Source organism: Triticum urartu, chromosome 6A (assembly GCF_056163025.1).
Source record: "Triticum urartu cultivar PI428250 chromosome 6A, HENAU_Tu73, whole genome shotgun sequence".
NCBI lineage: Eukaryota > Viridiplantae > Streptophyta > Magnoliopsida > Poales > Poaceae > Triticum > Triticum urartu.
Genome location: NC_141878.1, coordinates 531,516,837 through 531,543,911, shown reverse-complemented (window position 1 = coordinate 531,543,911; position 27,075 = coordinate 531,516,837). Strand labels below are relative to the sequence as shown.

At 46.0% G+C, this 27,075-nt stretch overlaps 2 protein-coding genes across 2 annotated transcripts; one reads left to right on the top strand and one right to left on the bottom strand.

Annotated features, from left to right (window-relative positions):
- Positions 1-2,229: 2,229 nt before the first annotated feature.
- Positions 2,230-3,913, top strand: LOC125514693 (uncharacterized). Its single transcript, XM_048680037.2, has 4 exons — positions 2,230-2,702; positions 3,324-3,428; positions 3,520-3,591; positions 3,676-3,913. Exons 1-4 carry the CDS (start codon positions 2,379-2,381, stop codon positions 3,730-3,732), a joined length of 558 nt encoding a protein of 185 aa, XP_048535994.1. The 5' UTR covers positions 2,230-2,378; the 3' UTR covers positions 3,733-3,913.
- Positions 3,914-4,936: 1,023 nt separating this feature from the next.
- Positions 4,937-7,236, bottom strand: LOC125514694 (Chaperone DnaJ-domain superfamily protein). Its single transcript, XM_048680038.2, has 5 exons — positions 6,948-7,236; positions 6,661-6,738; positions 6,319-6,394; positions 5,358-5,431; positions 4,937-5,266 (listed from the first exon to the last, which is right to left on the bottom strand). Exons 1-5 carry the CDS (start codon positions 7,041-7,043, stop codon positions 5,195-5,197), a joined length of 396 nt encoding a protein of 131 aa, XP_048535995.1. The 5' UTR covers positions 7,044-7,236; the 3' UTR covers positions 4,937-5,194.
- Between the last annotated feature and the right edge of the window lie 19,839 nt (positions 7,237-27,075).

Genomic DNA, 27,075 nt, shown 5'->3' with positions numbered 1-27,075 from the left:
GATGAACATTGGAGCAAGAACACGCATGAAGTTGATGGCATGCGCAAGGGGATCAAGAACGGAGTTACAAGTGATGATTTCAGGACTTTGAAGCCGCCATAAGGAGTGCATGAAGCCATGGACGAAATATACAAGATGCCACTTCATAATATTCGTCCATAGGCTATTCTAGGTGTTGCGTCACCTTATTAATGGGCCAGGCCCATGTAATTTCGAAATACTTAAGTATAGGCTATTTTTAGAGTCCGTATGTGTGGGGAAACAAGAGTTAGGGTTGGTTTCGGACCCCACTCTCAAGGGCCACGAAATTCCCCTCTCTTCCTCCATATATACAGCCCTTAGGGCGTCGTTTAGACTTTGGGTTTTGTTTAGATTAAAAGTTCGCCATAGCTGCAACTTCTCGTACTTCGTTTGTGTCCAACGACCAGACCAAGACGTCATAGAACCCCACCTTGATCAATAAAGCTTTCATCTTATATTCGCAATATCCAGATTGCAATCTCAGTTTCTTGCTTGTTCTTCGTTTGCTCGCAGGAAACAGGCCCTCGTGGTCAGGTTGATCGTGCTCCGGCGTGGTCAATAACCCCTCGGAAGTTGGTTTAGCGATTGCTAAGGCGCGACGTCTCGCACGTTCGTAGTCGGATCGTCAAGGTCGACTCCCACAGAAAACGATAGCCACCATCTCATCGAAACATCGGGACACCTTTGCCTCTATCAGATAATACACAAGATATGGCCGCCCATAACTCGGACGTTTTTCTGTATATGTCATACTCGAAATAAAACTCAAAACTGATCTGTTTACACGGCCATAGCCTGGCTTTTATATGCCAACCTATGCAACCCCAAAGTCTATCTAGAAACTTAAAACTCCAACCCTCTTACGAGTGCTAACTATAAAAAACAAATCCTAACTAGAAAAGACAAAATGACTTATGTACCATGCTAGCCAGCTAGCTAGCGTGTAGACACAAAATAAAACAAGGAATCCTAACAGATTAATTCTAGGACTCTGTGTATCACAACTTCACATTGCACGGAGGGGTACGGAAATTAGGCTCCACCACAGCTAGCGCAGGCTCCTCCTTTGCCTCTTGTATTTTCTTGAGCGCCCGAATAAATTGACGCTGTTTCGATTCCTTTTTAGTTTGGACACTATGATCTCTTGGCATTTTATGCGTACGTGGCTTCCTTTCTATCCTTTCTTTGATCAAGCCTGACCATACACCTCTAGATTCCATACGTTTAGGACTATGCACCCATGTGCCAATACCATCTCTTGAATCAGGTGCACACATCATATAACTGGTCGCTAGTCTGCTAGTTACAAGATCAATTCTCGGACCACAAAGTTGTCGCACACGACCATCGTTTCCTCGACAAAGTCTGGCGGCATGCATGACATTATTTTCCACAACGTTTTCCTGGCCTGACTCATTAACTCGCTCAACTTTAATAGAATTGTCGGTCAATGGTGACATGCCCATATCACTGCGTCTATGACTTAGTTGGGCGAGTAAATACAGGCTAAAAACAATGTTGTGCATATTGTTTGGTAGTCTACATGTGTGACGATCGCCCATATTTATGGATCTCCAAGAGTCGCCCCAAGGGACATGAATTTTTCTGTTAATGTTGGCAGTCAGGCCCGCCAATGACATGAATTTCATACTGCCCGACGAGGTACATGCGTCGGCGCAAGTACACAAGATATTACATAAAGAAAAAGCTACTCCCTCCGGTTCCAATTAAACGACGCAGCCTACATACAGTGTCCATTTTGCATTGTATAGAGGAGGTCGCCTCAATTAAATTCAGATCGAAATGTTCATTTTGCATTGTATGGTTGTTGTGTATCTGGTTTCTACGAATTCTGGTAAAGCCAGACAAGTCATTTTCAAAACAGAGGAACCATGACGCTCCACCTGAACTACCACCACAACCACTATTCACGCCATTGTATTCTAGCACAATGAATGAATGAATTCCAGCATATTCGAGAGGCCAATCGAACCGTACGCTGATTTATACAGATCCCAAAACCAACATCATTAATTTCCAAAAGCAAAGACGGAGAAAAGGAGAGCCGGGGGTCCGGCCAAAGCCAAAGAGCGCAACGAGAAGCACGGGCGCGGGGCCGAGGAAAGCGGCGCCTGCTGTGTTTCCAGCGGCAAAGACAAACCAGCACCGGCACTGCACTACACACTCTCAGTGTGGACCGTGGAGCACACGGCTGTGCGTCAGCGAGGCAGCCAGCCCACCACCCCTCATCCTCCCCGGGAGCTCGCCGAAACCTCAAACCCCAGAAACCAGCTGGTCGCCCTCCACAGAAAAGAAAAAGAAAAAAGCAGTGTGGAGTGAGAGAGAGAGAGGAAAGCATGGAGGTCCTCGTCTCCACAACCGCGGCCTCCGCTCCCTTATCCTCGGCCCGCGTCCACCGCCGGCCGCTCCCTGCCTCCGTGACCTTCCGCGCCCCGGCCCGACGAGGCTGGCGCTGCCGCTCCGCCGCGCCGACCAGGCCTGACCAGGTGCCGTCCGAGGAGCCCGCGTCGGCGTCGGGGTCCGCCACCACTACCGTCGTCACGGACAAGCCCGACGCGCCGGACGGGGAGGTCTCCGGTGGATTTGTGGAGGTGACGGTGGAAGATGCGCCGGTGTCGTCGCCCGAGGCGGATGGCGGCGTGGACGACCTACTCGGCAAGGTTTACTCCTCCTTTGCTGCTTTGCTTCTATATATCTGTTTATTAGTATTTATTAGAGAGTAGAGGATATCCCCGCAAAAAAAAAGAGAGAGAGAGAGAGAGTAGAGGATATGCAAGCTTCAGGGCCATGATGGTTGGCCCAAATTGGGTGGAGATCCTGAGATCCTCTCCACTCCTACGTTTGGAAACATGGACAGAATTCAATATCGACCGCCATATTAACAATTGCAATTAGACGCCTCCCTTGGATTGCAATCTAGTATTCAGGAGCACACAAAAGTACAACATGGCTGTGCGAAAATGGCTATGCCGCCAACATGCAAATGTGATTTGAGAATCGCTAAGCTGGGTGGCTAGGATCTAATGCAAGATATGCCGAGATCTAGAGCTCCATTTGCACAAACTGTTATGAAGTTGCACTGTACTAATCAGACGCCACGCAAAATAACTTATATTCTGTTGCTGAAATACATTAACCTCAGTTTTCTACTTTCCAGATTGAACTTGATAAAGATATTATGTACCTTTGTATGTTCCTGAATACATTCTGCAGTCTTGGAACCAGTTGATTGCTATTTGTTGCTCACACAGTCACACTTACTTTGGGCCTGCTCATTTCAGTTGGACATCCAAGTGACACCCACTACTGTCATCCTCGGAGGCGGTGCTTTGATTGCTCTGTTGATCCTATCTAAAATCATTTCTGCAATTGATTCTGTTCCCCTGGTACGTGGTTATGCCATCGCTGGATAGATCTGTGTGTACTCAAAAACTTACTGCTCCACGTATGATAAACCATGCGAATTACCTGTTGCAGCTTCCAAATGTGCTGGAAATCGTAGGAACTGGCTACTCAGTCTGGTTCATCACACGGTACCTCCTCTTTAAGGTATGTTTCCAATTATATCATTACAGAACCAGTGCCAGTCATGCCTGGTGCGCGCGCTTAATGATCGGCTTTCACTATGCGCAGGAAAGCAGAGACGAACTGTTTGCGAAATTTGAAGATCTGAAAAACAATATCATTTGAGCAGGGGAAGAGTGATGATGCTTTAGCATACGTTTAGGCTTCACAGCCAGCTTATTATTTTAGGCCGTCTTCTTTTTTCAACTATTGCTGAAAGAAAGAAACAAGTTGTGTTGTAAGCTGTTTCCTCTCATCAATCAACTGTAATGAGAGATCTGAGTTTTACTAGTGTGCTTGCTCGAAACTCCCAATTGTGTTTGCTCACCCAGCGTTCATGATCCTGACTAGAAGCGCCAAAATGTTAAAATGTCGGATGGATTATTTGCTTCAGCACAGCAACCTTTTCACCCGTTTCTCCTAAGTCTTGTTGGCAAGATTTACAGTCACTCAGAACCATCTACAATGTTAAACCCTCCAAATTTGTTGGCAAAGTTCTGAGCTGAAAATGAGGCAGGGCGACAAAGTTTGAGGGCCTCATGATTTCTGGGGCTGGAGGGCCTGTACACTACGTGTCTAGATGTGTGCGCTTCAGGGGAGAGAATATAGCCACATGATCAACCACCTTGTAAATTTTATCTGCTCCAATGTGAGCCCTCTCATCGTTGGTGCTTAGATAATTTATCACATGCATTCATACTCTTAAGATGTGCTTATGTACAACAGTACAGGTTAAATATAACCACTTCTTTGCCGCAAAAATAATAATAATATAACCACTTCTTGAGCATTGGTGCCCAATCAAGCACTCGAGCTTCAGAATAATAAGCACCAATGTACTACTCCCTCCGTTCCTAAATATAAGACTTTTTAGACATTTCAAATGGACTACAACATACGAATGTATGTAGACATACTTTAGAGTGTAGATTCATTTATTTTGCTCCATATGTAGTCACTTATTGAAATCTCTAAAAAGACTTACATTTGGGAACGGAGGGAGTATAAGGTAAGAGAAAACTGATTCATTTCACTGAGCATTTCTCCAAATAAAAGATACTTCGAAAGTTACTTGGTGACCAATTATCACTCCTATAAGATACTCACTCCATAAACAAATAAAGACGTTTTAGTTCACTAGTGACCTAAAACGTCTTATATTTGTTTACAGAGGGAGTAAGTGAAAAGGAAAATACAATGCCAGGACTATAACCATATCTATTTTTCCCTTGTAAGGGAAGAAATTTGGGGAGTAAAGAACACAGCGGTAAACAGTAAGCATTTTCTGACATCCAACCACACTCAATGCTATGAGTAAAATGGCAAGGCATTCATGAACACAGATGCTTTCATTTCATAGGATGGGAACAGTGTTTCAGGAGCAAATGTGCAACATAGGGCATCTATGCCTCCTGCAACCTACAACAGACAATCAACAAATATAAATCATGTCTGTCGTAGGATGAAACGCTAAGCCCCCACCAGATGGTAGTACTGTGCTAAACTTTGTGAACTAGGTGGGATTTTACAACTACACACATCAGCCACGAAAGCACATAGACGCAGACCCTTGTACCCCTGAAAAAGCTCACCACACCGAGTACCTTACACCAAGGCCATTGCATGTCAGTATTAAACCCTTGTGTCGGTTCAGGTAATCCTGAAAGTAAAAAAAAAATGTCACAAGAAGATTTGCGTGTGGTGGTGATGGTCAGGGGTGGGTGGGGTGGGGTGGGGTGGGGGGTACTCACCGCTGCATTCTGATCCTGAACGTATAAAACACCTTTCTTGTCATACTCCTGCCGTTTTACTGGATTGCTAAGAACTGTCAAAAACAAGAGATGTCATGAATGAAGCACCTGATGTATCATCCTTGTTTATCTCGGTTTCTAGATAGAAGGCTAAAGCAGATGCATCGTGGAAGAACATTCTTTAGCGAAAAAAATGGTTATATAAGAAACGTATTTTGACAGTCAGTGCAAAACTGCAAATAATTACATTGCACAGTGATCAACAAATGATGGCCAGCTTTTACTACTAATGCATGCGACCACCCTCCAAGGTGTGCAACAAGTCTGGCTCAAATGTCATGACCAAATAAATCGTTTCCGCTAGTTTCTTAGTATGATCTAAGTGCATAGTTTGATGGCCTGTTTGCGTGAGGCAATGACTGACTTGCCCTAAATGGACGTAGATGAGTTCCAAGAGGTTGGCTAACTGGGGATATCTTTCACTGATTTAACACAGGATGATGTGCCCCCAAGCAAGTGCAAACTGTACAACACAGAACTATTTAGTCCCTAAACAAATTTATCGCAATTTGAAACCACGCTTGACATCTTCTAACTCACGAACGGTACCAAAATTATTCTTAGTCTTATGGCAGTCATATCGTAAAACTCCACCAGGCACTGCAAAATCCAGGTAATTCAGCAGCGTCTAAATTATAAAGGGACCAAATGAACTTCCCATGTAATCTAATGCAATGTTTAGGATTACTCGTAGATGAATTCTTGCGCATTAGTACACTATCACATTTGCTATGTTCCTAATAAATTTGGATATTAGAAGCAAGCAGAAAAGAAGGGGGCAAACTGCAAGTGATTAGATGATATGCTGCTTGCACATCATGATAAAACGGTTAAAATATTATGTAGATTCTCCGAGTTGAACATGAGGATACTGAATAACTTATCAACTACCAAAGCGCACCTTGGTATGCCTCATTAATGTCCTGAAATCTGGATGTTGCCTTTTCTTCATCTTGTTTCTTGTCAGGGTGCCATTTCTACAGGAGAAAATAGTAGATTGGTCACTACGGTGAAGGCGTCAATGCGAAATACAAAAGTAAAAATTCTATAATAGAAACCTAGAAGTAGTTGCATGATGAGCAAAAAAATTAAAGCAGTGTTTCTAGGTTAAGGTTTCCTTATTGAGATTGTAACTATTGACATCAATACAGTTTCAGGTAAGCGATTTCCGTCGCAGGATTTCAGACCGCACGCTTTACGAAGGGGAAAACATGTAGAATGGCGTGCTGGGGCAAACACTGACCAGCGCAAGACGGATGTAGCTCGACCTTATTGTCTCCTCCGACGCATCATAATCAACTTCCAGTATCTTGTAGTAATCCTGCACGCGAAAATTTCGCCGTCAGCAACCTCATCCAACAGAAAAAGATTAGGAACTCGATTGGCAGCAACAGCATTCCATGAACACGATCCGCCCCCCTAAATAAAAACGCATAATCCAACAACCCGAAAAGCGGCGGGGGTTCGCGCGGCCTGCCCTAGGGGAAACCAAGCCGGCGATGAATCGAAGGGGCAGAGGCGATTCCTCACCTTGGGCTTGGCGAAGAAGGAGAAGAAGTCGAAATCGACGGGGACCTCCTCGCCCGTCCGCGCCGCCTCGTCGCCGTCCTCCCACTCCCACAACATTCCCTCGCCTCCCCTCGCCGCCCTCGCGGGGATTACCTTCGCCGCGGGTGTGGATTCCCTGGTTCCTTCCTTCCTTCCTTCCGGGGAGGGCCGTGGCGGTCTGGCAGTCGTTGGATTTCGTGGGCTCGCCGCAGCCAGGGAAGGTTCTAGATTTTTTTTTCTTTTCTTTTCGCCGTCTATTTTCGTAGGGAAGACTGGAGCAGAATTTGACACGCCCGACGTGGCTCGCCAGAAGTTAGTTGGGCCTTGGCGGGCCTAGCATGGCGTGTGGATACAAGTCATCACCCATGTGATTGAGCCCATATCCAAAGCAGCATGGTGTGTAACCCCTCAAAAGAAAAGCATGGTGTGTCATATTTTTATGTCTAATTTTGACCATTGTTTTCACCGGCAAAATGTGATTTTTTTCGAGAAAACTTCCGGTCTATTCATCAATTGTCAAGGTAGTACCTAGAACACCAGAAGTAAGAATTACATCTAGGTCCGTAGACCACCTAGCAACGACTACAAGTACTCGAACGAGCCGAAGGTGCGCCGCCGTCATCGCCCCTCCCTCATTGGAGCAGGGCAAATTTTGTTGTAGTAGACAGTCGAAAAGTTGTCGTGCTGAGACCCCATAAAAACAGCGCACTAGAACAACAACCGCCGCCGCCGATGAAGAGAAGCCTAGATCGAAATGGTCCAACGTGCAAACACATATACGTAGACGAACGAAGACGGAATCCACCGAAGAAGAAGGCCAACCGATCCCACGAGATCCGTTGGAGATAAACCTCCACATGCCCTCCAACGATGCTAGAAGAATTGTTAGGGCGGGGGCTAGACGGGGAGGACCTTATTTCATTTTCAAGAAGCCCCCGCCGCCTCGTCTTCCTGAGCATGGCACAAACCGTAGCAAAACTAAAAACGAAGCCTTCCCGCCGGCAAGGCCCGAAATCCACCGCAGATCCAAGTGAAGGAAATATGCCCTAGAGGCAATAATAAAGTTATTATTTATTTCCTTATTTCATGATAAATGTTTATTATTCATGCTAGAATTATATTAACCGGAAACATAATACATGTGTGAATACATAGACAAACAGAGTGTCACTAGTATGCCTCTACTTGACTAGCTCATAAGGAAAGTACATGTGTGTCATATGTGTGAATACATATACATGTTGCATAAGGAAGGCAACAATGATTTCTTAAAAGACTTGCCTATAATTTATTATTTTTAGAAAACTCATGTAAAGGCTGATTTTATCTACTCCCTCCATTTTTCAATACAAGGTCATTCCGCTTTTCGTGTCAAAATTTGACTTGTAATTTTGGTCAACAAATATGGGTTTATGTCAAAAAACATCATTAGAAAAGTACTTTGAAATGTGCATCCAATGACATACTTTTTATGGCACATAACTCACATTTTGTTGTTGTCGGATGAGATAAACAGTTTCCCTCCATGCGACCTCCGAGTTAGGGTTTCCTTGCCTCTTGTCGGCCGCGCCACCGGTCCGCTTCTTCTCCTATGGTCCTTGGTGTTGGGGAACGTAGTAATTTCAAAAATTTCCTACGCACATGCAAGATCATGATGATGCATAGCAACGAAAGGGGAGAGTGACCGAAAGCGGAAGCGTTAGCACAACGCAGTTGATGTAGTCGTACGTCTTCATGATCCGACCGATCAAGTACCGAACGCACGTCACCTCCGAGTTCTGCACATGTTCAACTCGATGACGTCCCTCGAACTCCGATTCAACCGAGTGTTGAGGGAGAGTTTCGTCAGCACGACGACGTGGTGACGATGATGATGTTCTACCGACGCAGGGCTTCGCCTAAGCACCGCTATGATATTATCGAGGTGGATTATGGTGGAGGGGGGCACCGCACACGGCTAAGAGATCAAGAGATCAATTGTTGTGTCTCCAAGGGGTGCCCCTCTCCCCGTATATAAAGGAGTGGAGGTGGGAGAGGGCCGGCCCTCTCTATGGCGTACCCTAGGGAGTCATACTCCCACCAGGAGTAGGATTCCCCTTTCCTAGTAGAACTAGGAGTCCTTCCAAGTAGTAGGAGTAGTAGACAAGGAAAGGGAAAAAGAGAAGAGAAGGAAGGAGGGGGCGCCGCCCTTCCCCCTAGTCTAATTCGGACTAGGCCTTGGGGGGGGCAGCTTCTCTCTCTTTCCCCTAAAGCCCAATAAGACCCATCTACTCCCCGGCGAATTCCCGTAACTCTCCGGTACTCCGAAAAATACCAGAATTACTCGAAACCTTTCCGATGTCCGAATATAGTCGTCCAATATATCGATCTTTACGTCTCGACCATTTCGAGACTCCTCTTCATGTCCCCGATCTCATCCGGGACTCCGAACTACCTTCGGTATATCAAAACACATAAACTCATAATATAACCAGCATCGAACTTTAAGCGTGCGGACCCTACGGGTTCAAGAACTATGTAGACATGACCGAGACACGTCTCCGGTCAATAACCAATAGAGGAACCTGGATGCTCATATTGGCTCCTACATATTCTACGAAGATCTTTATCGGTCAAACCGCATAACAAGATACGTAGTTCCCTTTGTCATCGGTATGTTACTTGCCCGAGATTCGATCGTCGGTATCTCAATACCTAGTTCAATCTCTTTACCGGCAAGTCTCTTTACTCGTTCCGTAATACATCATCCTGCAACCAACTCATTAGTTGCAATGCTTGCAAGGCTTAAGTGATGTGTATTACCGAGTGGGCCCAGAGATACCTCTTCGACAATCGGAGTGACAAATCCTAATCTCGAAATACGCCAACCCAACAAGTACCTTCGGATACACCTGTAGAGCACCTTTATAATCACTCAGTTACGTTGTGACGTTTGGTAGCACACAAAGTGTTCCTCCGGCAAACGGGAGTTGCATAATCTCATAGTCATAGGAACATGTATAAGTCATTAAGAAAGCAATAGCAACAAACTAAACGATCAAGTGCTAAGCTAACGGAATGGGTCAAATTAATCACATCATTCTCCTAATGATGTGATCCCATTAATCAAATGACAACTCTTTGTCTATGGCTAGGAAACATAACCATCTTTGATCAATGAGCTAGTCAAGTAGAGGCATACTAGTGACACTCTGTTTGTCTATGTATTCACACATGTATCATGTTTCCGGTTAATACAATTCTAGCATGAATAATAAACATTTATCATGATATAAGGAAATAAATAATAACTTTATTATTGCCTCTAGGGCATATTTCCTTCAGTCTCCCACTTGCACTAGAGTAAATAATCTAGTTCACATCTTTATGTGATTAGTTCACATCTCCATGTGACTAATACCCAAAGGGTTTACTAGAGTCTATAATCTAGTTCACATAGCTATGTTATTAACACCCAAAGAGTGATCATGTTTTGCTTGTGAGAGAAGTTTAGTCTATGGGTCTGCAACATTCAGATCTGTATGTATTTCGCAAATTTCTATGTCTACAATGCTCTAAACGTAGCTACTCTAGCTAATTGCTCCCACTTTCAATATGTATCCAGATTGAGACTTAGAGTCATCTAGATCGATGTAAAATGCTTGCATCGATGTAAATCTTTACAACAAACTCTTTTATCACCTCCATAACCGAGAAATATTTCCTTAGTCTTATAAGGATAATTTTGACCGTTGTCCACTGATCTACTCCTAGATCACTATTGTACTCCCTTGCCAAAAAGATGCTAAGGTATACAATAGGACTGGTAAACAGCATAGCATACTTTATAGAACCTATGACTGAGGCATAGGGAATGACTTATAATTCTCTTTCTATTTTCTGCTGTGGTCAGGTTTTGAGTCTTTACTCAACTTCACACCTTGCAACACAGGCAAGAACTCCTTCTTTGATTGTTCCATTTTGAACTACTTCAAAATCTTGTGAAGGTATGTACTCATTGAAATAACTTATCAAGCGTCTTGATCTATCTCTATAGATCTTGATGCTCAATGTGTAAGCAGCTTCATCGAGGTCTTTCTTTGAAAAAATCCTTTCAAAAACTCCTTTATGCATTCCAGAAAATTCTACATTCTTTCTGATCAACAATATGTCATTCACACATACATATCGGAAATGTTGTAGTGCTCCCACTCACTTTCTTGTAAATACAGGCTTCACCGCAAGTCTGTACAAAACCATATACTTTGATCACTTTATCAAAGCATATATTCCAACTCTGAGATGCTTGCACCAGTCCATAGATGGATCGCTGGAGCTTGCTCACTTTGTTAGCACCTTTAGGGTCGATAAAACCTTCTGGTCGCATCATATACAACTCTTCTTTTTAAGAAATCCATGAAGAATACAGTTTTGACATCCATTTGCCAGATTTCATAAAATGCGGCAACTGCTAACATGATTCGGACAGACTTTTAAGCATCGATACGAGTGAGAAAATCTCATCGTAGTCAACACCTTGAACTTGTCGAAAACACTTTGCGACAATTTGAGTTTTGTAGATAGTAACTGTTGGTGTCAAAACCGGCGGATCTCGGGTAGGGGGTCCCGAACTGTGCGTCCAAGGCGGATGGTAACAGGAGGCAGGGGACACGATGTTTACCCAGGTTCGGGCCCTCTTGATGGAGGTAATACCCTACGTCCTGCTTGATTGTTCTGGATGATATGAGTATTACAAGAGTCGATCTACCACGAGATCAGAGAGGCTAAACACTAAAAGCTAGCCTATGGTATGATTGTATGTTGTCCTACGGACTAAAACCCTCCGGTTTATATAGACACCGGAGGGGGCTAGGGTTACATAAGGTCTGTTACAAAGGAGGATATATACATATTCGTATTGCCTAGCTTGCCTTCCACGCCAAGTAGAGTCCCATCCGAACACGGGATGAAGTCTTCAATCTCGCATCTTCATAGTCCAACAGTCCGGCCAAAGGATATAGTCCGGCTGTCCGGAGACCCCCTAATCCAGGACTCCCTCAGTAGCCCATGAACCAGGCTTCAATGACGACGAGTCCGGCGCGCAGTATTGTCTTCGGCATTGCAAGGCAGGTTCCTCCTCCGAATACACCATGGAAGAGTTTGAATATGAGGATAGTGTCCGACCCTGCAAAATAAGTTCCACATACCACCGTAGAGAGAATAATATTTCCACAAATCTAATCTGCTGACACGTTTTGACAGCATGACATCACACCATGGCCCGATTATTATCTGAACCGCTTTTCTCAACCAGCTCCGCACATATCGCGAGGCGGTTTTCTTGATATGTCTTGTCAAAGCAGAGATCGTGTTCCCCTTATCACGGGATTCTCATCAATACGGGCGTGGGTAACCCAACCACGCCATCAATTACGGCGCCTGGGGAATAAGCGGTTTTTGCCAGGCAAGTGGGGAGACTCATCGCCTCCTCCGCCCTTATAAAGGGACAAAGATTTACTTTTTCACCCACGCCTTCTTCCTTCTCGCTTACCCATTCCCGCACACTTGAGCTCTAGCGCCCAAGCTCGCATTCTTCTTCTCGAACCACTCCAATCATGTCCGGAGCAGGAGGCAAGACGGAGGAGAACATCAAAAAGTTACGGGAAGCCAGATACTTGGCCGCGGATATCGCGCACCGGTTGCCAAATGCGGGGCAGATCGTCCCCACGCTCGAACCCCATGAGAGGGTAGTTTTTCTTACCCATTTCATCCGCGGACTGGGATTTCCTCTCCACCCGTTTGTCCGCGGGCTCATGTTCTACTACGAGCTGGATTTTCATGATCTGGCCCCCAATTTCATCCTCAACATCTCGACGTTTATCGTCGTGTGCGAGGCCTTCCTCCGCATCAGGCTCCACTTCGGCCTATGGCTGAAAACCTTCAATGTCAAACCGAAGGTGGTGGGTGGACAGCAAGCAGAGTGCGGAGGCGCCATGGTGGGCAAGATGCCTAATGTCACTTGGCTCGAGGGCACCTACGTGGATACCATAAAGGGGTGGCAATCGGGGTGGTTCTACATCACCAAGCCGCGTGACTCCAACTGGGTGGCGGCCCCCAAATTTCGATCCGGAATCCCCACGCGGCTCACCTCCTGGAAAAAGAAGGGACCGTCCTAGGGTTCCGTGGTAGAGCTGACTGGACTCGAGACCTGCATCCAGAACATGACGAACAAGAAAATCAAGCTCGTCAATGTGGTCCAGGTTATGCTCTTCCGCCGGATCCTCCCGTGCCAACGACGGGCATTTGTTTTGTGGGAGTTCAACTCGGCCAAGCACCAGACGTTGTGAGAGCTCTACGACATGACGCACGAGGACGTTTGGAGGGTGCTGTTCAAGGGCGCCGAGATGTCTCCCTCCCATACCGAGGACCGTGGACTCAGCACAAAGCGCCGCGCCCATCCGGTAGGCTTTTATATCTCTCAGGGTATTTATTCGCCCTGGTTTAGTTATGTGCTGGATCTAAGCTTTCATGTCATTAACAGGACAAGACAGAGACAGCGGAGTAGCTTGATTGCCCAGCCCCCTGCCCGAAGATCCTGCAGACGCTCTTCTAACGAAGATGCTGACTCAGGTGCCGGAAAAGAAGGCCAAGAAGAAGGCCACGGGGACCCGAAAGGGTCTCCGGTGCAAGGTTACATCAGGCTCATCGTCCGATGACTCCGACACGCACTCCTCCCACGGAAATGAGGAGGAGGAGAAAAGCTCTCCCCCCCAGCCGGGGGAGACAAGAAAAGGAAGGCCGACCCATCCTGGGAGGCCGAAGGGTCCAAGACGGGAAAGACCCTCCCTCCGGACTGTGCCACGACGGCCGCCGACAGTGGCAACGAGTGGCTACCCAGGGACAAGCCCCTGGCGAAGTCGTAAGTGTCCGGACACCATAGTGCTTCATGGTATGTTTTATTGTACTGCCTTTCCTCATGCCGAACATGATTATGCAGTCCGTCCCGAGCTCATCTCGATGTACCCTCGTCGAGCGGCTCTTTGGACTCGTCGGATATGAACAGCGGTTTGATAACCCACAAGTATAGGGGATCACAATAGTTTTCGATAAGTAAGAGTGTCGAACCCAACGAGGAGCTAAAGGTAGAACAAATATTCCCTCAAGTTCTATCGACCACCGATACAACTCTACGCACGCTTGACGTTCGCTTTACCTAGAACAAGTATGAAACTAGAAGTACTTTGTAGGTATTGTTGGATAGGTTTGCAAGATAATAAAGAGCACGTAAATAAAAAGTAGGGGCTATTTAGATTAAGAAACAATAAAGTAAATATAGCGAGTGTGGAAAAGTGGTGGTAGGAGTTGCGAAATTGCCCCTAAGCAATCGACTACTTTACTAGACCGATAGCAAGTATTATGTGGGAGAGGCCACTACTAGCATGTCATCCCTGACTTGGAATTCTATGCACTTATGATTGGAACTATTAGCAAGCGTCCGCAACTACTAACGTTCATTAAGGTAAAACCCAACCATAGCATTAAGGTATATTGGTCCCCCTTCAATCCCGTATGCATCAATTTATATGCTAGGTTGAAGCTTCTGTCACTCTTGCCCTCCAATACATAGTCCTATCAACATACAACTAACCCTAGGGTGTGATCCACGCGCGCAATCATATGATGGGCACCAAAGGACAGCAACATAACCACAAGAAAATTAAATCAATCATAGCAATTCATCAACCACCGATAGGACAACGAAAATCTACTCAGACATCATAGGATGGCAACACATCATTGGATAATAATATGAAGCATAAAGCACCATGTTCAAGTAGAGAGTACAACGGGTTGCGGGAGAGTGGACCGCTGTAGATAGAGGGGGGAAGGTGATGGAGATGTTGGTGAAGATGGCGGAGGTGTTGGTGTAGATCGCGGTGATGATGATGATGGCCACGACAGCGTTCCAGCGCCACCGGGAGAGAAGGGGAGAGGGGGTCCCTTCGTCTTCTTCTTCCTTGACCTCCTCCCTAGATGGGAGAAGGGTTTCCCCTCTAGTCCTTGGCCTCCATGGCATGGGAGGGGCGAGAGCCCCTCCGAGATTGGATCTGTCTCTCTGTCTCTCTCTGTTTCTACGTTCCCAGATTCTTCCCTTTCACCGTTTCTTATATTCCCGGAGATCCGTAACTCCGATTGGGCTGAAATTTTAGCACGATCTCTATCTAGATATTAGCTTTCTTCGGCGAAAGAAGGGCACCAACTGCCTTACGGTTGGCCCACGAGGGTCAGGGGCGCGCCCAGGGGGGAAGGCGCGCCCCCTACCTCGTGGCCACCTTGGGCACCATCTCGCGTGGATTTTTCTTCCCAAAAATCATATATATTCCAAAAAAATCTCCGTTAGTTTTTATCCCGTTTGGACTCCGTTTGATATGGATATTCTGCGAAACAAAAAACATGCAACAAACAGGAACTGACACTGGGCACTGGATCAATATGTTAGTCCCAAAAATAGTATAAAAAGTTGCCAAAAGTATATGAAAGTTGTAGAATATTGGCATGGAACAATCGAAAATTATAGATACGACGGAGACGTATCAGCATCCCCAAGCTTAATTCCTGCTCGTCCTCGAGTAGGTAAATGATAAAAAAATTGATGTGGAATGCTACCTAGCATAATCTTGATCACATATCTAATCATGGCATGAATATTAAGATACGAGTGATTCAAAGCAATAGTCTATCATTTGACATAAAAACAATAATACTTCAAGCCCACTAATAAAGCAATCATGTCTTTTCAAAATAACAAGGCCAAAGAAAGTTATCCCTACAAAATGATATAGTCTGGCTATGCTCCATCTTCACCACACAAAATATTCACATCATGCACAACCCCGATGACAAGCCAAGCAATTGTTTCATACTTATGACGTTCTCAAACCTTTTCAACTTTCACGCAATACATGAGTGTGATCCATGGATATAGCACTATGGGTGGAATAGAATGGTGGTTGTGGAGAAGACAAAAAGGAGAAGATAGTCTCACATCAACTAGGCGTATCAACGGGCTATGGAGATGCCCATCAATAGATATCAATGTGAGTGAGTAGGGATTTCCATGCAACGGATGCACTAGAGCTATAAGTGTATGAAAGCTCCAACTGAAACTAAGTGAGTGTGCATCCAACTTGCTTGCTCATGAAGACCTCGGGCATTTGAGGAAGCCCATCATTGGAATATACAAGCCAAGTTCTATAATGAAAATTCCCACTAGTATATGAAAGTGATAACTCAAGAAACTCTCTATATGAAGAACATGGTGCTACTTTGAAGCACAAGTGTGGAAAAAGGATAGTAGCACTGCCCCTTCTCTCTTTTTCTCTCATTTTTTGGTGGGCTTCTTTGGCCTCTTTTTTTATTTGGGCTTCTTTGGCCTATTTTATTTTTTTGTAAAGTCCGGAGTCTCATCCCGACTTATGGGGGAATCATAGTCTCCATCATCCTTTCCTCACGGGGGCAATGCTCTAATAATGATGATCATCACACTTTTATTTACTTACAACTCAATATTACAACTCGATACTAGAAGAAAGATATGACTCTATATGAATGCCTCCGGCGGTGTACCGGGATGTGCAATGATCTAGCGTAGCAATGACATCAAAAAACGGACAAGCCATGAAAGCATCATGATAGCTATGTTACGATCATGCAAAGCAATATGATAATGAATGCTCGAGTCATGTATATGATGATGGTGTAAGTTGCATGGCAATATATCTCGGAATGGCTATGGAAATGCCATGATAGGTAGGTATGGTGGCTGTTTTGAGGAAGGTATATGGTGGGTTTATGGTACCGATGAAAGTTGCGCGGTACTAGAGAGGCTAGCAATGGTGGAAGGGTGAGAGTGTGTATAATCCATGGACTCGACATTAGTCATAAAGAACTCACATACTTATTGCAAAAATCTATTAGTCATCAAAACAAAGTACTACGCGCATGCTCCTAGGGGGATAGATTGGTAGGAAAAGACCATCGCTCGTCCCCGACCGCCACCCATAAGGAAGACAATCAATAAATAAATCATGCTCCGACTTCGTTACATAACGGTTCACCATACGTGCATGCTACGGGAATCACAAACTTCAACACAAGTATTCTACAATCCACAACTACCCACTAGCATGACTTTAATATCACCATATTTATATCGCAAAACTATTGCAAGGAATCAAACACATCATATTCGGTGATCTACAAGTTTTATGTAGGATTTTATGACTAACCATGTGAATGACCAGTTCCTGTCATCTCTCTAAATATATATAAGTGAAGCAAGAGAGTTTAATTCTTTCTACAAAAGATATGCCCACGCTCTAACAAATATAAGTGAAGCAAAAGAGCATTCTACAAATGACGGTTTTCTATGTGAAGAGAAACAGGCAATCTAAACTTCAAATGATATAAGCGAAGCACATGAAGCATTCTATAAAGCCATACTCAAAAGATATAAGTGAAGTGCAATGAGAATTCTATAAATCAACCAAGTACTATCTCATACCAGCATGGTGCATAAAATAAAAATGAAAACTAAATGCAAAATACGCTCCAAGATCTGCACATATCACATGAATGAAACGAATCCGAAAACATACCGATACTTGTCGAAGAAAGAGGGGATGCCTTCCGGGGCATCCCCAAGCTTAGACGCTTGAGTCTCCTTGAATATTTACTTGGGGGGTGCCTAGGGCATCCCCAAGCTTGAGCTCTTGCCTCTCTTCCTTCTTCTCACATCGAGACCTTCTCGATCATCGAACACTTCATCCACATAAAACTTCAACAGAAAACTCGGTAAGATCCGTTAGTATAATAAAGCAAATCACTACTCTAAGTACTGTTGCAAACCAATTCATATTTTGTTTTTGCATTGTGTCTACTGTAATATAACTTTTTCATGGCTAAATCCACTGATATGAATCGATAGTTTCATCAAAACAAGCAAACTATGCATCAAAAATAGAATCTGTCTAAAACAGAACAGTCTGTAATAATCTGAACATTCACCATACTTATGATACTTTAAAAATTCTACCAAAATTAGGAAAAATAAAACAATTGTATAGGAATACATTGCAAAAAGAATCAGAACCATTTAACGTTCCAGCTAAAAATGTAAAATCGCGCACTACAGCCAAAGTTTCTGTCCTGCACCGTACAAACCATCAAGCAAATGTAAACATCCTAAAGGAAAACCTTGGCACATTATTTTTATAATACAATAGAATTGTACAAGGGGATAATTATTTTTATTGAAAAGTTTCTGTAATCAAGATTCACAAAGTTTTCGTGAGCATGAACAAAGTTCAAGGCTAACTCCCACTTCAACAATGCTTATCTTTCTCACTTTCGCTTTCCTTTTTAAAAAAGTTTTGGGTTGCCCTCTTTATTTTTGTTGTTTTTAAACTATATGAAAGCACTCAACAGAAATAAATGTCTCTCTAAAACTTCCGAGTTGTCTCCCTGGCAGCGCTTTCTTTAAAGTCATTAAGCTAGGCATATAGTGCTCAAGTAATGGATCCACCTGGATCCCAAGGTATATCAAAGCCAATTTTAATTAACAATGTTTTGTAATTTAGTGGTGAGCACAAGGTAACATATATCATGTAATGACGAAGTCTAACTCTCTTCCTATGCATCAGCATGTCATAAAAGAACAATTCATGCACACAAAGTAAAGGCCAATGCATAGTATAAACAGTTTATTGCAATTTTATCATATTGGAAACATAGAGAGGTGGAGATATAGTTCCTCTCTCATAATAATTGCATGTAGGAGCAGCAAGCACATGCATATTATATTCATCAAAATCATCATGTGTAGTAGTAAAAGGCAACCCATCAATATAATCCTTAATAGGTGCAAACTTCTCCGATATAGTGTAGTTGGGAGAATTCAAAAAGATAATAGGACTATCATGCGTGGGTGCAATAGCAACAACTTCATGTTTAACATAAGGAACTATAGCAAGTTCATCTCCATAAGCATAATTCATATTGGCATCTTGGACACAAGCATAGCAAGCATCATCAAAAAGGGATATTTCAAAAGAATCAACGGGATCATAACAATCATCATAGCAATCATCCTCCGGTAAGCACGAAGGGAAATTAAACAATGTATGAGTTGAAGACTTACTCTCATTAGAAGGTGGGCACGGGTAGCTAATCCGCTCCTCCTCCTTTTGTTCTTCGCTCTCCTCCTCATCTTTTTCATCCAATGAGCTCACAGTTTCATCAATTTCTTCTTCCATAGACTCCTTCAAAATATTAATCTCTTCTTGGACAGCGGAGGAGACCTCGATGTATGGTTTAACATAGGCATTAGAAGCATAATTCTCATAACAATAGTTAAGTATGGCAAAATATTCCCTCAAGTATAGGGGATCGCAACGGTGCCAGAAAAAGGTCTTGATAACCCACAAGTATAGGGGATCGCAACAGTTTTCGATAAGTAAGAGTGTCGAACCCAACAAGGAGCTAAAGGTAGAACAAATATTCCCTCAAGTTCTATCGACCACCGATACAACTCTACGCACGCTTGGCGTTCGCTTTACCTAGAACAAGTATGAAACTAGAAGTACTTTGTAGGTGTTGTTGGATAGGTTTGCAAGAAAATAAAGAGCACGTAAATAAAAATTAGGGGCTATTTAGATTAAGAAACAATGAAGTAAATATAGCGAGTGTGGAGAAGTGGTGGTAGGAGTTGCGAAATTGCCCCTAAGCAATTGACTACTTTACTAGACCGATAGCAAGTATTATGTGGGAGAGGCCACTGCTAGCATGTCATCCCTGACTTGGAATTCTATGCACTTATGATTGGAACTATTAGCAAGTGTCCGCAACTACTCACGTTCATTAAGGTAAAACCCAACCATAGCATTAAGGTATATTGGTCCCCCTTCAATCCCGTATGCATCAATTTCTATGCTAGGTTGAAGCTTCTGTCACTCTTGCCCTCCAATACATAGTCCTATCAACATACAACTAACCCTAGGGTGTGATCCACGCGCGCAATCATATGATGGGCACCAAAGGACAGCAACATAACCACAAGCAAATTAAATCAATCATAGCAATTCATCAACCACTGATAGGACAATGATACGTCTCCAATGTATCTATAATTTTTGTTTGCTCCATGCTATATTATCTACTGTTTTGGATGTTTATGGGCTTTATTATACACTTCTATATCATTTTGGGACTAACCTATTGAGGGAGTCCTGGATTAGGGGGTGTTCGGATAGCCGGACTATACCTTCAGCCGGACTCCTGGACTATGAAGATACAAGATTGAAGACTCCGTCCCGTGTCCGGAAGGGACTTTCCTTGGCGTGGAAGGCAAGCTTGGCGATATGGATATGTAGATCTCCTACCATTGTAACCGACTCTATGTAACCCTAACCCTATCCGGTGTCTATATAAACCGGAGGGTTTTAGTCTGTAGGACAACATACACATCAACAATCATACCATAGGCTAGCTTCTAGGGTTTAGCCTCTTCGATCTCGTGGTAGATCTACTCTTGAACTACCCATATCATCAATATTAATCAAGCAGGACGTAGGGTTTTACCTCCATCGAGAGGGCCCGAACCTGGGTAAAACTTCGTGTCCCTTGCCTCCTGTTACCATCCGGCCTAGACGCACAGTTCGGGACCACCTACCCGAGATCCGCCGTTTTTGACACCGACATTGGTGCTTTCATTGAGAGTTCCTCTGTGTCGTCGCCGTCAGGCTCGATGGCTCCTACGATCACCAATAACGATGCAGTCCAGGGTAAGACCTTCCTCCCCGGACAGATCTTCATCTTCGGCGGCTTCGCACCGCGGGCCAATCCACTTGGCCATCCGGAGCAGATCGAAAGCTATGCCCCTGGCCGTCAGGTCAGATTTGGAAGTTTAAACTACACGGCTGACATCCGCGGGGACTTGATCTTCAACGGATTCGAGCCACTGCCGAGCGCGCCGCACTGTCCCGACGAGCATGATCTAGCTCTGCCGCCAAACAGTGCCCTGGAGGCCGCACACGCATCGGCTTCGACCCTTAATTCGGAGCCAACCGCGCCTATCGAGGATGGGTGGTTGGACGCCGCCTCGGGGGCTGCGATCCCAATGATGATTGAGCCGAACACCAGCCCCGCACTCTGTGAGACTCGTGACTCCAAGGAGTCGGACTCCTCTCCATACCCCGAACCCTCCGCGCCCCTGCCGATCGAATCTGATTGGGCGCCGATCATGGAGTTTACTGCCGCGAACATCTTCCAGCACTCGCCTTTCGGCGATATTTTGAAGACACTAAAGTCTCTCTCTTTATCAGGAGAGCCCTGGCCGAACTACGGTCAGCAAGGTTGGTGTACGGATGATGAAGAAATTCAAAGCCCACCCACCACCCACTTTGTAGCCACTGTCGATGATTTAACCGACATGCTCGACCTCGACTCCGAAGACATCGACGGTATGGACGCCGATGAAGGAGACGATGAAGAACCAGCGCCTATTGGGCCCTGGAACGCCACCTCGTCATATGACGTATACATGGTGGACGCACCAAAAGATGACGACGAGGAGCGGAAGGACGCACCGAAGGCTTGTTCCCTCGAAAAGCAGTCAAAGCGGCGACGCAAGCGCCGCCCCAAATCCCGCCTCGACAGAAATAGCGATCACACAGACCCAGCACTGGACCAGGGCGAACCGCTGCCGCACAACGGCAATCCGGATAATCAAACCGAACAAACAAATCCTATCAAGGATAATGGTCCGGACGACATAACGCCGGACAGGTACCCGGAGCAGCAGACTGCCCGTAAAAGGCTTGTTGCCACCGCGAGGAGTCTGAAAAAACAGAAGCAAAGGTTCAAGGCCGCGCAAGACACACTCCAAATCAGATGGAGTAAAATACTCAACACAACAGCAAGGTACGGCGACAATCGCCCCTACAAGAGCTACCCAAAGCGGAAGCTGCTACCCGAATCCGATGAGGAGGCCTCAGACCCCCCACAACCAAATATCAAAGCAGCCAGCTGGTCGGATAGACGACCCCTCTACTAACACAGAGCGGCATACAACGCCGCTCACCATAGAACACGCAACCAATGCGAGGGCTCGCACCCAAAGGACGGTGCAACAAGATCCATCTATGGACCATGCAAGCACGCCCCAACATGCAATGCAACACAATAAACATCCGAACAACGCGGTACACCCAGCTATAGGGGTGCTGTACACCCCTATGTTTCACCGATGAGGTGCTGGACCATGAATTTCCAGAGGGATTCAAGCCCGTAAACATAGAGGCATACGACGGAACAACAGACCCTGGGGTCTGGATTGAGGACTACATCCTTCATATTCATATGGCTCGAGGAGATGATCTCCACGCCATCAAGTACCTACCCCTCAAGCTCAAAGGGCCAGCTCGTCACTGGCTCAAAGGCCTCCCCGAAAGCTCCATTGGAAGTTGGGAAGAGCTCGAAGACGCCTTTCGGGCAAATTTTCAAGGGACGTATGTCCGACCTCCGGATGCAGACGATTTGAGTCATATAACTCAACAGCCCGGAGAGTCAACCCGAAATCTTTGGAACAGGTTTCTTAGTAAAAGGAACCAGATTGTCGACTGTCCGGACGCCGAAGCCTTAGCAGCTTTCAAGCATAGCGTCCGTGACGAATGGCTCGCCAGACACCTCGGCCAAAATAAGCCTAGAATGATGGCCGCATTAACAAACCTCATGACCCGCTTTTGCGCGGGGGAGGATAGCTGGCTAGCCAGATGCAGCACCAGCGACCCCAGTACATCTGAAGTTTGAGATAGAAACGGGAAATCATGGCGCAACAGCAATAACAAACGCCGGAATAAAGAAGACGGCACGAAGGGCACGACAGAAGACGAGGACGAGCCCCCCAAGCAAGACACGGGGGAACAAAAGCAATTTCCACCAGAAGTCAAAACAGTAAACGTGTTACACGTAATCAAGGGAAAAAACAATACAGCACTCCTAGGAAAGTATACCCAAGTGCCTATCACCACGAAGTCCTACCACTGGTCATCTCAACCGATCACTTTCGACCATCACGATTACTCAGCAAGTATCCGACACGCAGGATGGGCTGCCCTGGTATTAGACCTAGTAATTGGCAGATATCACTTCACAAAGGTCTTGATGGACGGCGGCAGTAGCCTAAACCTAATATATCAGGATACAATCCGCGGGATGGGGCTAGACCCAACACAAATTCGCCATAGCAATACTACCTTTAAAGGAGTAACGCCAGGCCCAGGGGCTCGTTGTACGGGCTCCCTCCTACTACAAGTTACATTCGGCTCCCTCGATAACTTCCGTCGCGAGCATTTAACTTTCCACATCGCTCCGTTTCAAAGTGGCTATCAAGCACTGCTCGGACGCGAAGCTTTCGCTCGCTTTAATGCAATACCACACTACGCCTCCCTCACACTCAAGATGCCTGGTCCACGTGGCATCATTACAGTACATGGAAATATCAAGCGATCTCTGCGCGCCGAAGAGAGTGAGGTTGCCTTGGCCGCCGCACACTAAAGGCGCCCGGACAAACGAAAGCATCCAATAGGTTGTCAAGACCTTAGATACAACTAATCAAGTCCGGCGCCGCTATTTATACGGAAATAAGTGGTCACACCCCTATTTGTCAATACAAGGGGCTCAACGCGCGCAGACAAGTGGCAATTTCTTATAATCTTGAATTATACATGGTTTCTTTAAAAACTATCCTTTTGCACGACAACTTTTTCACTTAACTTCCTCTCTTTTACAGACGATCATCGTGCTACACCCGTCCAGGATACGGCACAACAGAGACACAGGCGCAGACGTGCAGCAGGGACCCGCTCCAAGGATTCTTTTTAGATTAAGACCCTGCGTAAACCTTTTTTACTGTCTCTTGTTGATACATATCCACCGTTGAGAAGGATGCTGACGTCTTGGCATGTGGCCACGCCAGAACAATGCACATACCTGGACACAAGGGGCTTCTTACAAAGGCCACTATTTAGGCCCGGTTTATACCACAAACACCGAATACCTTAGGGAGTATTCGGCGTCGCGAGTTTGGCCCTATATGCATCAGCTCCGAATCATTGTCTTTGGTCAAATGTTGGGTTTGCCCGGCTCCTGTATTTTGGTGCCTTACGTTCTGCCTTGCCGGCTAAGGTAGCACCAGGAGAACTACTGCGATTGTGCCCTGGTTCATCCGGACAAGCACCTCAGTAGAGAAAGCCGAAAACTGACTGTCATGATATAGCGTGAGACTGGTCAACCACTCGATGACCTGTGGGAATGTTAGAATTCCTCCGCCTTAACGAAGGGCCATTTCCCGGCCAGGCATGTACGCACCCCGAGATCAGGAGAGTGCGGAGCCACCAGGGGCTATCTAGTAGCCCCACTATCAAACTCCCATGGCTAAGTGAAAGTGCTAAAGCATTATAGTCCGGTTGCCTCACTCGCTCCGCTATCACCTCCTTAATAGGACCAAGACGTTGGGTTAAGTGTGAATGCGTGTTTTTGCGAGCACCTCCGCATTATATGCATGAGGGTTGAAGCCGACGGCTGCAATCTTTCAGGTTATACACATGTATACATAAACGGCCGCCCAGGAGGCATCATATTACTTTCAGGCAAAAGTATAAAAATAGCCTTATAAAAATTTATAAAAGCATTTCGCTTACAATGAGATTACATATCACTCAAACATAATATTTTTTAAGCACTGGGTCTCTATCAAACGGGCACCCTCAAGAACTTCTTCAAAGTAGTGCTCGGCAGCCTTTCGACCTATAGCCGAATCCCGCGTTGCAACATTGGTAGCATCCATCTCCGCCCAATATGCCTTAACACGGCAAAGGCCATCCGTGCGCCCTCTATGCACGCCGACCTCCTCATCGCATTAATGCGCGGCACCACATCAAGGACCTGCTGCACCAAGCTGAAATAGCTGTTCGGTTTTGACCTTCCCGGCCATAGCTGATCCACAACAGACCTCATAGAGAGTCCGGACAACCTATTTAGTTCGGCCCATTCGGCTAATTGGTCAGTCAATGAAAGTGGACGCTCGGGAGAATGGATTTGTCTCCAAAACAGGTGGTCTACTCCACGGTCTGTCTGACCCTGGAAGTACTTGGCCGCATCGGCAGCGCTCGCCGCCAAATCCATATACACATCCTCCGAACTCCACAGCCGATCCAGAGGGGCATACCGTGGATCTCCGAATTTCCTCCGCAACATAAAGGATTTCCCAGCTACAATATCCCCAGCTTCCCGCAGCTCCTCCTTCTTTGCCCTCATAGCAGAGCGGAGATCCTTTTTCGTCGTAGCAGCCTTCTCAAGATCCGATGCCTTCGCTTGTTTTTCCTTTTCAAGAACCCGGCAACGGTCGGCGGCGGCTTTTAATTCTATAGCCATCTTGGCCATCTTGTCTCGGGTCTCGCCATGCGCGGCCTTCTTGGCTTGCAACTCTTCGGCCGCCTTCACAGCAGCCGCATTACCCAACCTCGCTTGTTCCTTGGCTCGGGCAAGTTCTGCCCGCAAGGCTTCAACAGTGGCAGCTCCATCTGCAGTCACAACATATTAAAGATACTGGCATCATGCTGCTCTTCCTATGTGGCATTTACCAGATATTCACACTTACCCTGTGCCTCATCAAGCCTTTTGTTCACAAGCTCGATGTCGGCGTCTGCCGCATCCAACTGCCGCTCTAAATGGGCAAACTCGCTAGTCCGGCTAGCCACCGGAGCTTCCATCACCTGCACATAGAGGCAGTATGGTTATTTCCTGGGAATATGATCCTCTGTTCGTCGTCGTTTCCGACGACAACCAGAGTCTCAGGGGCTACTATCTACATAGGGCACACTTAGCATGTGCAGGATTGTCATACATTCTTTTACGTACCTCAAAGCCTGTCAGTAGACTCATAAAAGCTTCATGCAATCCGCTTTCGGCGGACGATATTCTCTCCATCACCGTATTCATCATCACACGGTGTTCATCTGAGATGGCCGCTCGCCCCACCAACTCCCTTAGAACATCCGATCGCACACTAGACGGTGCCAGACTCTTTTTTTTTGCTCTCTTCGGGAGCCGGACACTGGGAGCTTCGGGGGTCAATGGGATTATCTTCTGGCCTCACCAGACTCGGAGAGGCCCTCCGCGACGACACTTCAGGGTCGCCCGCTTCTGGAGCGGAGGAATCCGGAGGAGGCATTTCGCTCTCCATCATCTCTGGAAGAAGATCCCCCGAAGATGAGTTCATTTGAGAGGGGCTAAGGCCCGAACTGCAAAAATATATGCGGTGGTTTTTTCCTCAGAAGAAAAAGATGGCATATCTGTACTATTAAAAGTATTTCGGGTCACTTACAACTCGAGGGAGAATTGATCCCCCCGCGGACTTTGTGCGGCAACAGCTCCCCCCAAGGTAGGACCCTCTGTGGGAGACTTCTCCCGTTTGGAAGCTTAATCCCCGGGCGCGGTCCTTTTCCTCTTCTGGTCGCCTTCCCTCATGAAGACGCTCGCTCGCTCGGCTAGAATGGGCAGCATTGGGGGCCCGCGTCCGCCCGCATTATCCTCCACAGTATCTTCCTTCAAGGGCTCCGGGCAAGGTGCGGTCTGGAGCATCTTTTCCAATACCGGATTTTCCAAACCCTTAGGGAGGGGGACCGAACACCGAATCAACTTCGCCTTTGTTAGCCAGTCCTGGTCAAAAAGCGAACTCTCAGAAATAACTTCGTAACGAAGTAGAGAGAGTATGTTCGGCCGGAAGATGCCTTACCTGTTCGGCGGTGCGGTTACTACTCAGGCCCATGTCCTCGGTGATTTCCGGACACTCCACCTGAGGTCCGAAGAATGACTTGTACATATCCTCGTGCGTCAGGCCGAGAAAATTCTGAACGGCACGCGGTCCCTCGGGATTGAACTCCCACAGGCGAAGAGGCCGGCGTTTGCAAGGCTGGACTTGGCGAACCAACATAACCTATGTTACCGAAACCAAACTGAAATCTCCATTGAAGAGACCTCGAATGCGGCCTTGCAGTATAGGCACGTCCTT

Coding starts and splice junctions, on each gene's coding strand:
- LOC125514693 (XM_048680037.2), top strand. CDS start 2,379: ATGGAGGTCCTCGTCTCCACAACCGCGGCCTCCGCTCCCTTATCCTCG. Junction 2,703..3,323: donor TGGACGACCTACTCGGCAAG/GTTTACTCCTCC, acceptor TGCTCATTTCAG/TTGGACATCCAAGTGACACC. Junction 3,592..3,675: donor CACGGTACCTCCTCTTTAAG/GTATGTTTCCAA, acceptor CACTATGCGCAG/GAAAGCAGAGACGAACTGTT.
- LOC125514694 (XM_048680038.2), bottom strand. CDS start 7,043: ATGTTGTGGGAGTGGGAGGACGGCGACGAGGCGGCGCGGACGGGCGAG. Junction 6,739..6,947: donor CCTTCTTCGCCAAGCCCAAG/GTGAGGAATCGC, acceptor TTTCGCGTGCAG/GATTACTACAAGATACTGGA. Junction 6,395..6,660: donor GCTACATCCGTCTTGCGCTG/GTCAGTGTTTGC, acceptor TTTCTCCTGTAG/AAATGGCACCCTGACAAGAA.